General features: G+C 42.2%; 1 protein-coding gene and 1 long non-coding RNA gene across 4 annotated transcripts in view; both read right to left on the bottom strand.

Moving 5' to 3' along the window:
• LOC112896988 (synaptotagmin-5-like) overlaps window positions 1-4,981 on the bottom strand; it is a 52,629-nt gene extending 47,648 nt beyond the window's left edge. The window contains exons 1-2 of one of the 3 annotated variants that reach the window (XR_003229564.1): window positions 4,721-4,915; window positions 4,194-4,605 (exon numbers count right to left, since the gene is read on the bottom strand). Coding sequence is in view for 1 of the 3 variants with exons in the window: in XM_025965142.1 (XP_025820927.1) it covers window positions 4,721-4,825 (105 nt within the window). In the remaining 2 variants the exon portion in view is untranslated. Of the gene's footprint in view, window positions 1-4,193; window positions 4,606-4,720 lie in introns of those variants that run through there. The other 2 variants (XR_003229565.1, XM_025965142.1) reach the window with 2 other exon arrangements.
• Window positions 4,982-7,440: 2,459 nt separating this feature from the next.
• LOC112897254 lies at window positions 7,441-10,094 on the bottom strand. Its single transcript, XR_003229625.1, has 2 exons — window positions 9,603-10,094; window positions 7,441-8,180 (listed from the first exon to the last, which is right to left on the bottom strand). It is a non-coding gene; the product is annotated as an uncharacterized LOC112897254 (long non-coding RNA).
• Between the last annotated feature and the right edge of the window lie 3,024 nt (window positions 10,095-13,118).

Genomic DNA, 13,118 nt, shown 5'->3' with positions numbered 1-13,118 from the left:
TGGTCAGAAAATTCAGAGCCACAGTTAGGGGCCTTCAGAGTTGGAGCCACAAGAAAGTCGGTCATGTAAACTCTCAGCTTGGACTAGCCAGAGAGGTCCTCCATCAACTTGAAATTGCCCAGGATAATCGAAGTCTGTCCAATCAGGAATTATGGCTGTGAAATCAACTTAAGAGGCACTCACTGGCTCTGTCATCCCTACAGCGCACGATTGCTCGCAGTCGCTCCCGCATTTGTTGGCTGTCCGAAGGGGACGCCAACACTTCTTTGTTCCACATGCATGCTAGGCACCGCAAGCGGAAGAACTTCATATGCAAACTCACCTCGGATGATGGGCAAGTACTCACTAGTCATGAAGAGAAGGAGCAGAATATTTTTTATTTCTATAATAGTCTCCTGGGGGAAGCTCCGGACCATGATGTAACCATTAACCTGGAGGCATTGGCCATTCCGCACCATGATCTGTCGGAGCTGGAGGCTCCATTTTCTGAGGAAGTCTGGAGGACAATTTGCTCGCTCCCTTCTGACAAAGCCCCAGGGCCGAATGGGTTTACTGGAAACTTATATAAGGCATGCTGGCCTGTAATCAAAGTGGAAATGATGGCAGCAGTTTCGGCTATTTGGAGTAGAAAATTTGGCAACTTCGAGCAGCTAAACTCAGCTTATATCACACTCCTGCCAAAGAAAGATGATGCCATGAATATAAGAGATTTCAGACCTATCAGCCTGGTTCAATCCTTTGCCAAGCTCATTACAAAAATTCTAGCTAACTGATTGGCTGCACGGCTTAATGAGCTAGTCTCTCCTGTTCAAACTGCATTTATCAAAGGTCAATTTCTACAGGAAAGTTTTATGTTGGTACAGCAAACGGCTCGCTACCTTCACCAGCAAAAGCAAGCTAGGATTCTGCTGAAACTTGATATAACAAAGGCCTTCGACTCAGTTTCATCGCCTTTCTTGTTGGAAGTTATGAGAAAATTGGGTTTTGGGCAGATTTGGTGTGACATTATCAGTGGTCTTCTTACTTCTTCCACTCAAGTGATCCTCAATGGTAATCTGGGAGAAAAAATTGAATATCAAAGGGGTTTGAGGCAAGGTGACCCGCTGTCGCCAATGCTATTTATTTTAGTCATGGACGTTCTGGGTTTCATGATAAACAAAGCTGTGGAGGAGGATCTGCTACAGCCGTTGGCAATGCGCATCGGATTTCTATTTATGCAGATGATGTGGTCATTTTTTTGAGGCCTTCTGCTGGTGACATCGACATCATATTAGAACTGCTATACTTGTTTGGAAGTGCTAGTGGGTTAAAAACAAATGTTCAGAAGAGTAGCGTGCTACCCATTCAATGTAAAGAGGAGGACAGACAAACAATACAAGCACATCTTCCCTGTCAGCTGCTGGAATTCCCTTGCAAATATCTTGGAGTGCCCTTATCTCTCCATAAGCTGACTAAGGCCCAAATCCAACCAATAATAGACAAAGTAGCAGATCAACTCCCTGGATGGAAGGCTGATCTGTTAACAAGGGCAGGGAGGAAAGTGCTAGTTTAATTTGTGCTCACATCCATGCTAATCTATTTAGCTATGGCCATGGATCTCCCACCATGGGCTCTCAAAGCCATTGATAAGATTAGGAGAGGCTTCCTTTGGAAAGGTAGAAAAGATGTGAATGGAGGGCTTGGCCCAAGGTGACTCGACCACCGGAATTGTGGGGGGGGGGGGGGGGGGGGGGGGTGGGCTTGGTATATCACAGTTGCAGCAATTAGGATGGGCTCTCCGAATGAGGTGGCTTTGGTTACAGAAAACTGAACCAGAGAAGCCATGGGCCTTTTTCCCCATCCAAGTGCATCCTTCGGTCAGAGCTTTTTTCTCAGTGCCCATAATCTCAGAAGTTGGCAATGGCATGAATACTCTCTTTTGGACCGACAGATGGCTTCATGGACATAGCCTTGAAAAGCTTGTGCCACATCTATTCGGTTCAGTTTCAGGTCGAGCAAAGAAAAGAACAGTTCATGAAGCCCTTACTGATATGAGATGGGTAGCTGACATAAGAGGATTTCTTACCGTGGCTGTCTTGACTGAGTATCTTGATCTATGGGAAATATTAGCCGAGGTGGTGCTGCAGCCAGAAGTTGAGGATTTTCACATTTGGCAATTCGCACCAACAGGGAAATATTCAGCTAAGTCAGCATATGAGGCAATGTTCATTGGTGCCATTCAGTTTAAACCTTGGGAGAGGATCTGGAAGAGTTGGGCGCCTGGTAAGTGTAAATTCTTCATGTGGTTCATTGCACATAACAAATGTTGGACGGCTGATAGGCTTGCTAAGAGAGGATAACCGCACCCTGAACATTTGTCCATTGTGTGATCAAGAGGACGAGACAATCAATCACCTGCTACTATCTTGTGTCTTCTCGCGCCAGATATGGTTCAGTGTTATGCAACGACTAGGTCTGCAAGTTTTAACTCCACAACCTGGTGATCACTCCTTCGAGGACTGGTGGGATCAGGTGAGCAGAAGGGGGGCTGACCAAGCAAAAAAGGGCCTAAATTCAGTTGTAATCTTGGTGGCTTGGTCTCTCTGGAATCACAGGAATCGTTGTGTTTTTAATGATCTGCAGCCTAGTCTGAATGGGCTTCTCTCTACCATTAGAGATGAACTGCATTTGTGGGAATCTGGGGCTCGAGGAATTACTCATCTCCTTGCCCTGCAGCCTAACGGTTAGCCTGATAGGTCTCCTTGGTCATGGGTTGAATTCTTTAAAAAAGGGTAATATAGTGTGTGTGTGGGTGGGTTTGGTTTTTTCTCCCATGGAAAGAACCTTTGTACTTCTTTCTTCTTAATATATTGATACGCAGCTCTCCTGCGTGTTCAAGAAAAAAAAAATCTCATATTGCCAATTCAAGCAATCTTACAGATACTAATGGCATATAGTCAAGTATAAGATACATATGGAATTGTAAGGAGTATACGTTGATTCTAGCATTTCTGATGCTGGTTATGGATGACTCCAAGAAAGCACAAACTGAATTTTTGAGTTAGTACAAAATATAATTTACTAAGTATTATTTTCTTAGGACATGTAGTATTGGGAATCCAAGATCTCATGACAGGTATTTTGTATAGTCGCGGAAGGTAAAATGATTTTATGATTTCCAGACAACCTTAGACACACAAAAAAAATGACACCCTAGTAAAAGCAGGTCCATGTCTCTCTCTCTAAAATAAGAATATAAAAATAGCTCCATTTATAGCAATATACAATTAGCCATCAGCAGCGAGCGCAGCTGCACCTTCCTTTGAGATCCCAATGTAGCCCCACATAGTCTTCAAAGCATCCTCTCATACATGTTTCTCAAGAAAAAATGAAGTTAAGTTCTTTATTTTACATTGGGCATTAGTTTTCCTAAACTTCAGTGTGTAAACACTATCATCATTCAAATATGACAAATCTGAAGCATGTCTACATGGACATCTAATATCCTGTTATTAGCACAACAGACTACTTGACATACACAATTTCAGTTTCCATGCCAAACAACGTTACAACCACTAATTATCACATTAAGAAAGAGAATATCCAAGAGGAAATGTGCACACTTGTTTGAAAAGAGAGCAGGGGCCATGGAAAATTGTGGGATCATGAAACCTTTCAGGTAACACTGAAATCAGATAAATTTTTTGGGTGCTCAAAGAACACAAAACTCCAGAATTTACCCATGAAAACACTGGGGCTGTAAGCTGTCTACTAAGTTTAAAAGAACATTGCAGTTTTACATTAGATTACAGTTCGAATATTAATGTTATTCGTTTTCTTCACTTTTAATTTTGTTAACCAAAATTGTAAGGTTTAGTACTAATTTTCTCCATACTTTAAAAATTTTCAGTGGTGAACAAAAATCTTAATGTAGTCTAATTTTTTTTCCATCAGAAGGATATTTCAAAATCCTTGCGGGGATAGGCCATGGAGGTATCCTGCCAGTTGTGGTGTCCCATAAATTACTACTCTATCAAGTGTTGTTTTATACCATGTGGGTCGTATCACGTAACACTTGATACAGGTCATTCGAATAAACAGACAAACAAAAGAAGCTACAGCCCTGCATGGAAAAACACAATCCATTTGTTTGTTTGTTTCATTGTTTTCGTGCATGCAAGCAAACCAAGCATATGACCACGGAGAAAAGGAGATAAAAAACTCCAAACAAAATAGCATCATATTAACCATGCTTACATTCTAACTGAAGTGCAATTAATCACAACATAAGGGTCAGAATCATGTAGAGCTGAAAAGCCAATCAGCATCATTATCCCACGGGGCAGTACAAGAGGATAACAAAGACCAATCGACCTCTCTCAAAGAGTAGCTGATTGCCTGATTCCCCTATGCCCACGAATTTCATGAAAGATACCCCAATTGTGAACGACAAGCCTAGCAATTACAAACACATACAGATGCAGCAGAGAAACTTTCACACTGCATACCCAGAACCTCAACGCCTCCTCAATTCCAAAATTCTTGCTACCTAGCAAGCACACCTGATTAAACTCCAAGATCAGCTGTGGCCTATGCTCAAAGCTAAATAGCTCCTCACATAGGAACCTGAGCAAATCGAGGAACCACATCAATCACCGACATCCACAAAATCGATAACCAAACTGGCGCTTGCAATACGAATTGGAGAATGAGGGAGAGGAATTGCATCGTTGACTCGTACCAGCTCGCGGCGCTGCTCCGCGCGGGTGTTCTCGATGCGCACGAACGCCATCGCCACGGCCACTCCCACAACCAGGCCCAAGAAGGCACCGAATAGAAAAGCCATGGCACAAGCGCCACCCTCTTAGGCGGGACGGAGAAGATGGCCTCCGGGGGAGGGGGGTTTCGCTTGTGCGGATGTGGGGAGAGATTAGAAGGTGAGTGACTAGAGAGGAGCGCAAGAGGTGGTAACCTTCTGGTGGAGATAAGAGGTGGTTTATACATTACCAGAGGCTACAAATTTGCCACTTGTCGCATGAAGATCGAGTAATATGAGGAGATGAGTCATAAATAATGGAGTAATGATGCATAATGAGGTCAATTTAAAATGAAGAAATTGAGCGGATCTATACATAAATGTATAAGTACGTAAGAATACGACATATTATATATTGATAGCATTACCCACATGCCAAAGCGTTTCACCCACGTGCCAAAGTCTTTGAAACTAAAAAAATTAGAAATCTCAGTCGAACATCCAAATTAAATTTTAATTACACCAATAAAATTGCACCAATAGATGTCTTACGACAAGATTTTTTAAAACAAGACCATGCACTATATTTTAAGTTATATTTTTTTAAAAAATTAAATGCTAAATAATCATTTTATAATAACGAACAAATACTTGAATAACTAGAAAAAAAAAGTGTATCGCATGAACAATACAATTAAGCGTCACGAAGAAATAATAACTACAAACAAAAACATTCAGCATCACCACAAACAAACTATTATATCTATGGGCAAAAGAGGGCTCTCCAACTAAGTTGATTACGTGCTCCGTATTTCCCACAGGCGATGAGGAGGGTGAATTCTGAGGCGATCCCGCTCCTGACCAAGATCCGTCGTGCCGGCGAGATCTTGGCCTGCTCCGCCGCCAGCGACCACCATCGACGTCCTTGCTCCGTTGGCAACGCTCCAGTTTGCCGGTGGCCACCGCAAATCACCGCTTAGCGCTTTTGCGCCGGTGACCATCTCAAACCCTGCTTCCCGTGGGGTTTCTAGCGCCGCTTAGGAACCTCTCTAGTTTTGGGATCGTCTGTTTGTGCGCGGCTGATCCATTGCTGTGTCACGCTCTGTTTTTTCTCTACGTTGCAGGCCTGAGATCAATAGCGCCGATGGGTGGAGCTGGAGGAAAAGGCACGGAGCATCATGTCCGGGCCCTGATGGAAAAGCTGAACCTGACTGCCGAAGAGGAGGAGATGGCAGCCTTCAGTGATGAAGAAGATGATGGGGGAGGCGTTGGTAGAACCGGCACTGATCGGAAAGGTTCTTTCGCCGGCTGTTGGCGTTCCTTGACCTATGGGAATAATTTTACGAGCGTATGAAATATTATTGTAGCATTTCACCCAGAATTATTCCAGAGTATTGTATTTTTTATAGGAAGCAGTTGACGGGTCCTGGATCATACTCATCTAAATGTCATCAACTATTCCACACAAATGATATGGAAAGAAAGGAAAGATAACGGCACACATCCTCACCATAAGGATAGCGATAGCCAGGAGCTAAATGAGACGAGAGCACGGTTCCTATGATAGGTCATTCTCATGCCAAGATACAGAAAATGTAGGCTAAGGTAGCATTGCTCGAGAGGTATAGTAGCGGCGAGGAAGACGGCTAGCTATAGAACCTAAATGCTGTGGGAATGTAAACTAGCATCACCTTTCATTTACTTCGACGGCTGGAAGAAGAATGACTTCGGAAAGATGTGAGAGGGGAGTCCAACGGCAACATGCTATTACTGTTATAAAAGCATCCAAACATGGTGGATTACAAAGGACGGATAGGGCTATCACCGCATACCACCTACCACACCGTTACACGGCAATCTAGTTACTTACTCCTACCGTGATTTTCAGTAGATAGCACTCGCAAATAGGTAGAATTTGCTACCTACACCGACAAGGGATCCCGTGAAAGAAAGGGAAGCTAGAGAACAACCCAGCAACTTAGCTCTACAACTATTCCGATACTAATCTAAGCACTGCGGAATGATACTTGACGTGGTAGAAATGCATAAAGACCACTATATTAAATAGGCAAAGTCTTACAAGAAAGTGAAGATACAATGTAACTCATACCTAGGAAAGTGAAGATAATACAATGTAACTCATACCTAGACTTCTGAAGACGACTCTGAACACTACAACACATATGGCTTTCTATGACATTTCACTTAACACATATGGCTTTCAATGACATTTCACTTATGTCACAAATAGTTTTAAATGTCACAAATAGTTTTTTCGTTACGGTTTGTAATCCGTGACGCTTGCGTGACAAAAATCCGTTCGTCACCTATACCTTGTAATAAAAGGTATTCCGTGATGAAATCAAATTTTTTCGTCATGACGGTTCTTCTATCGTCACTAATTATGCTCATTTTTTATCATTATTGATATAAAAAATGTTTTCTATCATTATTGATTAAAAAATCACAAAACCTTAGATGTGAATGATTATCAGTGACACGGATTGGCAAAACATGTCACTATTGAGTGACTCAGTGACACATTTTCCAAATCCGCGTACGTGTTTTTCCAATCCGCATCTCTAATGACAGTCATTAGTGACATGTTTTGGGGAAACCACGTCACTAATGCCTAATGTTCAGTGACGGTCCTCGCAAAACCGCGTCTCTGATGATGAAAACAAAAACAAAAAAATTAAAATAGGGGAGAACAAATAGGTCACGTGTTCACAGTTCATCCTCTGTTCATGCAAATATTCATACACATACATACGCACATGCAAAAGTTGCACAAGGCAAGCAGTCAAGCAATACGATTTATCCTCGTTCATACGTACATGTGTATATGTAAAAGTTGCACCAGGCAAGCAATCAAGCAAAGAGGTTACTCTGCTTCATATCTCCAGATTGGATACATGAAAGCTTAGTCTCTTTTTCAGACATTGTACTGCAGCAACAAAAGAATTCGTGATGAATGAATGGACTTAGTTGTTCAGTAGAAAAACACTAAATATGGAAAAGGACTGCTGGACGTGTAATGATTTAAATCTGAGATAAGAACATATATGCTAAGTTCTCTTCCAAACAGAAACGCTACTGCTAGAGACCAGGCATATGATCAATTTAATTAGTAGCTCGTTTTATATCTCATCAATTTTGGGCCAGTAACACACATGATGGGTAAAATAATAACAAAGGAGCATCTATCAAGATCGGTGTGCAACTTTAGATAGCAGTTTTACAGTATATAAGATCAAACGATTTTCAGTGAACTACCATTTACTGAACAACAAGAGCAGGGCATCGACAGGAGTGTTGAACCACAAGAGCAGGCCAATGATAGTAGTTTTGGAGCACTTATCTGTGATCTTGAGGCCATCAATTTGCGCCAGGGATCGACGGTGCAGCCAGCGGCCCCATGACCCAAACCCTAGACCATGACACCCTGCAGCAGCAAGGAGAAGATAGAGAAGTTAAGAGAAGCACCCCAGGATTGATGACCCCTGAAAGGTTCTAACATAACTCTAAATGCTTTAGACCTACAACCTACAGAGTACAGATCAGTTATGGACCAGCCACTAGGTTAAACCACTGAGTACATAGCAGAGCTTGCAATCTAGGTAATACATGACTGTATCTATCATATCTTGAGCTGTATAGAAGTTCAAATTATTTAAAAAACACATGTACTAGAGAAGCTTCAATACACCTTAATGTTATATGCATTTGGTGCCAAAAAGGCAATTATATTTTTCCATGGTCCAGAAATGTTCAAATTCATGGCTCACTCAAGAAGGAAGCATACTTTCGTGCATTAAACATTCAGAGCTGACATACACAGTTGATAAACATTCAGAACAACTAGAATTATACCTTGTCAACTCAAGCGCTTGCCCATGACCAATTCAACATGTCAGCCTACTGCTTATAGAATGTTGAAGGACACAAAGCTTAACCAAGCTGTGGCAAGCCAACTAACCTAACAAGTTGCAGGATAAATAGACGACATAACAAACAAATCACAGTAACTGAATAGAGCATTGGAGAATCTAAAAATGAAGTTAACTCTTTCACTTAGGCTAGAAAAGTAGAAGGCTTTGTAAGGTAGCAAGTAATCAGTGCACTACGAATCACATATATACATGCATGGCAAACGTCATTAGGAAATTTAAATTGCCTTCGCGCGTACAATTTTTTATGTGGTCCTGTTTGGTTTTAGATACAAATTCAAATTGATTTTTTTAAATGTAGAGGGGATGGACAGATTAAAAGAAATCAGCAGTTACTAGTGATTTATTAATATATTACAAGAGATGACAATGCATTGCATGTACATAGATATATCTTGTGCAGTTGTGCTAGGACGGATAAATCACCTTTACTTATTCTTTTGGGAGCACATGTCAGGTAAATAGAAATCTCACGAACAACAAATGAATATGAAATCAGCAAAAATGTCAATTTAGATCTGCTAAGGTTAATGGAATACTTAAAACTGATAAGGGGAAAAATTCAAAGGCAGGAGAAGGATTTCAAAAGCACATGTCATTTATCAAAGTAAAAAAGATCATATGATGAATCTGGACTTCCAAGGTTCATATGCCAAGGTTCAGGTGTGTCCCATTGCATTAGTAGTAGGCAGCCAGCTTAAATTGCAGGTATATACAAAAAATATATCTAATCAGTGAAAGTTAAATTATCTGCCTCTAGAAGCCGCACAACAAATACATGGTTAGCAGGTAAGAAACTGGACAGATCAAGTACAAACAAGAACAAGCAGATCGTGCACTAACAGATCATGAACAAGCTGTACTACTACAAGTAAGAAGTTTCTAATAAGGTAGAAGTGCAGCAGTAGAGATGGTACCTCGCTATGGTTGCCCACAGGATTGGACGGCGACGGGACAAGGGTCGTGACACGGTGTGGACCGAGTAGTCAATGGCTCGCCGGCCGACCGGCGTCAACGGCTTGCCCCTTGCCAGCACCTCCGTGTAGATGAGAACGGAGTGGCGAGAGGCCTCTGAGTCATCTACCCCTCACGTCGAAGACCCGATGGCGGAGGAGAAGAGCAGGAAGGGAACCTGGCGGAAGCGGAGGGAAAAGGCGAGGGGATCCGGGGGTGGCAAAGGGGACGGGCGGGGAGAGAACCCGGTGGCGCGGAGGGGATGGGCGGGGAGGGGACCGGCGGCGGTGGAGGGGACAGGCAGGGAGGGGCCTCAGCGGCGGAGGGGACTCGGCAACGGAGAAGGAGAAGGACGGGGAGGGGACTCGGCGGCGGAGGGGACAGGCGGGGAGGGGATCCGGCGGCGGAGGGGAAGGGTGGAGAGAGGATTTGGTGGCGGCGGAGTGGAAGGCTATGGTTCGGGGCTGCAGGTTATAGAACCCGCCGGGTCCTAATTTTGGTTTAAAAATATACATTATCTAAACAAGTCAAAATCCCAAGGCTAACCTGGTGGTAGTAAAGCCTTAAATCCATAAATTTTAGTATTGTTTGGTTTAAAAAGTTGGCATAACTCAAATCGGCGACATCAGCTTGCCTATATTTTGGCTGTTTGTGACAATTTTCTCTTATGGTACTTGTATCTTGGCAGTAAACCAATTAATGGTCAAAATTTTAGCTATCACATTTTGGCACTCAACCAATTACTATTCTTGCCCATATTTTGGCAAACAAATTTGGCATGCTAATATTTTGATCTGCCCATAATTTGGTAGGGCAAATTTTGAAACCCAACCAATCAGGCTCTTAAGTTTTGCTCTCTTTCAAAAAGGTCACGGTTCTAGTTTGCTGTCCCCATATTATTCTTTCAATTTTGCCGGGTGCAAGCACGGCTGGGGTGAATTGAAAAGGAGTCAATCCAAGCCCATGTACCAAAGAACTCTAGGCCGAAAAAAATAAATGGAAGAGAAAAAAAGTCCGATGGGACCTACTCCCTCCATTTGAAATTACAATTCGTTTTAAATTTTTAGAATAATATTCATCACATATTACCTTTATGATAAAATAATATTCGTCGTAATATAGCACTAGAATAATTTATGACGATTTCTATTTAGTTTTAATGACGCGCACCTTCTTTTTGTCACTAAGTTCTAGTGCTCTATATAGAACGTTGTAAAACAGAATGCCATAAGACGAATAGCTCCAATATTACAAGGTAATCGTCACAGAAGGTCATATGTGTTGTAGTGGGAACCGAAGAGAGCTTCTGACCCTAACTCCCGAACTAACCTTTAAATTACAAGGGAAGCGCCGCCCAGATGGGCGCCTCCCCAAGTGGGAGAGAAGTAGTGAAGAAAGGTATAAGAGAGAATGAGGGAGAGGGATCCTATTTTTTCGTTTTCCCCACCCGAGCATCGTCCCCCACAGCACCGGCGAGCTCAAGCTCTGCCGCCGTTCGGCCTCACCGTCGACCCGACGCTAAACTACCCCTTAGCCCCAGCCAAGGGCACCAGCAGCACCACATCATCCCGTAGAAGCTTCCCAGCAGCTTCTTCACCGCCCTCTTGCACCTAGCCACCGGAACGCAGACGACACCTCTCGGAGCTCCGCCGCCGCCCCTGTTCCCCGTCAATTAAGCCGCCCTAGCCCTTCTCTTCCTCAACACTGGCCACCCCCGAGACCGTCGTGAGTCCCTGAACATTTCCCCTCACTTGCCCCTCGCCGCCGATGAGCCCCCTCACCGGATTTGGTCGCCATCGATCTGCCCCCTCTGTAAAACCCGACCAAGGGTCTATTTGTAACTATTCAAATCTTTCCAAGGGCCTATCTGTAGGAAATCAGTACCCCTCTCTAATTTAAATCAGCCAACTTTGAAAATCTATAGGAATTTGTAGAAAAATCCAAAAATTGCCAAACTAGTTTTGTTGGAATCCAAAAGTCTAATTCTACAACTTTTGTTAATAGAGTCTGGTTTGAAACTAAATACTTTTTTATTTATGTTAAACTTTAACAAAAGGGTATCTTGTGCATAACTTTTGCATGCTAGCTCTTTTTCCTATGATTTTTGGTGTGTAGTCTGTTTAAGGTGAATACAAGATTGTGTAAAAATTTCAGCATCAGTATTGCATCCTAGCTTCAGCTACTTTAATTTTGTGCAAATCAAGCTTGAAAGGATTTGAATTTATTCAAACATGTTCCTAAGCTTTTCATGCTTAGATATTTTTACCATATGTTGATAGTTAGTTCATAAATAATTTTTCAAGAATTTATAGCACTGTTTTACCTATGATAGTTAGTTCATAAATAATTTTTCAAGAATTGATAGCACTGTTTTACCTAAGATTTGAATTTAAACCTAACATTTGAACTAAATTCAAATACCCTAGTGTCTATTTTCAGAAAATTATGAAAAATTCATAGTAAGCTTATCCACTAGGAATAAGCTTATCCACAAAAATTCAAGACCATAGCCTTTATGAATTTCAAATTAAAAAATCAAACTTGTTAACCTAATTCAATTAATTCAACTAATTAGGATAATTGAATTAGGATACCAATAATAAGTTTATATTTAAACCTCTTGCTTTATGAATTTATGTGTATTAATCTATTGGATTGCAACTTTATCGTGAAATAAAACTCTTAACTCAAGAACCATCTAATTCAAATCATTGCATATCATGTAGAGTCAACGACACTCGACGACGAAGACTACGAGCTAGTCCCGGAAACTGAGTAAGGGTTTTCTGAAGACCCAGTAAACATCGTCGAGACTCTAACTGAATCTCCGAACTAAAGTTCGGAAATCTTTGACACTCCTGCCCCCAGCCCCGCTCAAGAAGTCAAGCCCCGGTGCATAACCCAGTATTTCAAATTACTACATTTATGCAACCCTATATGTATATATTATATCTTGCATTAAGTCTAGGAGTTGAAATGGAATCCTAGATGCATTGAGACTAGGAACCTATGTATTATGCCTGAGTCCTTATCGGATAGATGCTTTGCTAATAGGACCGGTAGAAGTCGGGTGATTTCCTGTCACTCGTGCGATATAGGAGTTGAATGTTTACTATTCTGCAATCACTGTAAGGATAATGGATGGGGTCATGTGCAGTATCATGACTCGGAAGATTACCCCGTCTGTGTTGATAAAAGTTGATAAGGTCGCAGTGTGTGGTAGTGGTGGCTAAGCGTTTGAAAGTACTAGCCACATGCGCGCGAAATATGGTAAAGCGGTAAGCCTAGTAACCAATTAGCCCGAGGAGTGGACATACCTCCCACCACTCGTAATTTGGTTTTTCTCACGCACCGACGTGCGGGAGTACGTTCCGCGCAGCGGACAGGAGTACGGTCATGTAGTCGCGCTACAGACGTATGTCCTGCACAATTGGTGTGCGTATGGTCCCACAGTCGCTTGTGGTGGCCCTGTTCCACGA

Source organism: Panicum hallii, chromosome 6, assembly GCF_002211085.1.
Source record: "Panicum hallii strain FIL2 chromosome 6, PHallii_v3.1, whole genome shotgun sequence".
In the NCBI taxonomy this organism is placed as follows: Eukaryota; Viridiplantae; Streptophyta; class Magnoliopsida; order Poales; family Poaceae; genus Panicum; species Panicum hallii.
This window is presented reverse-complemented; position numbering and strand designations above follow the sequence as displayed.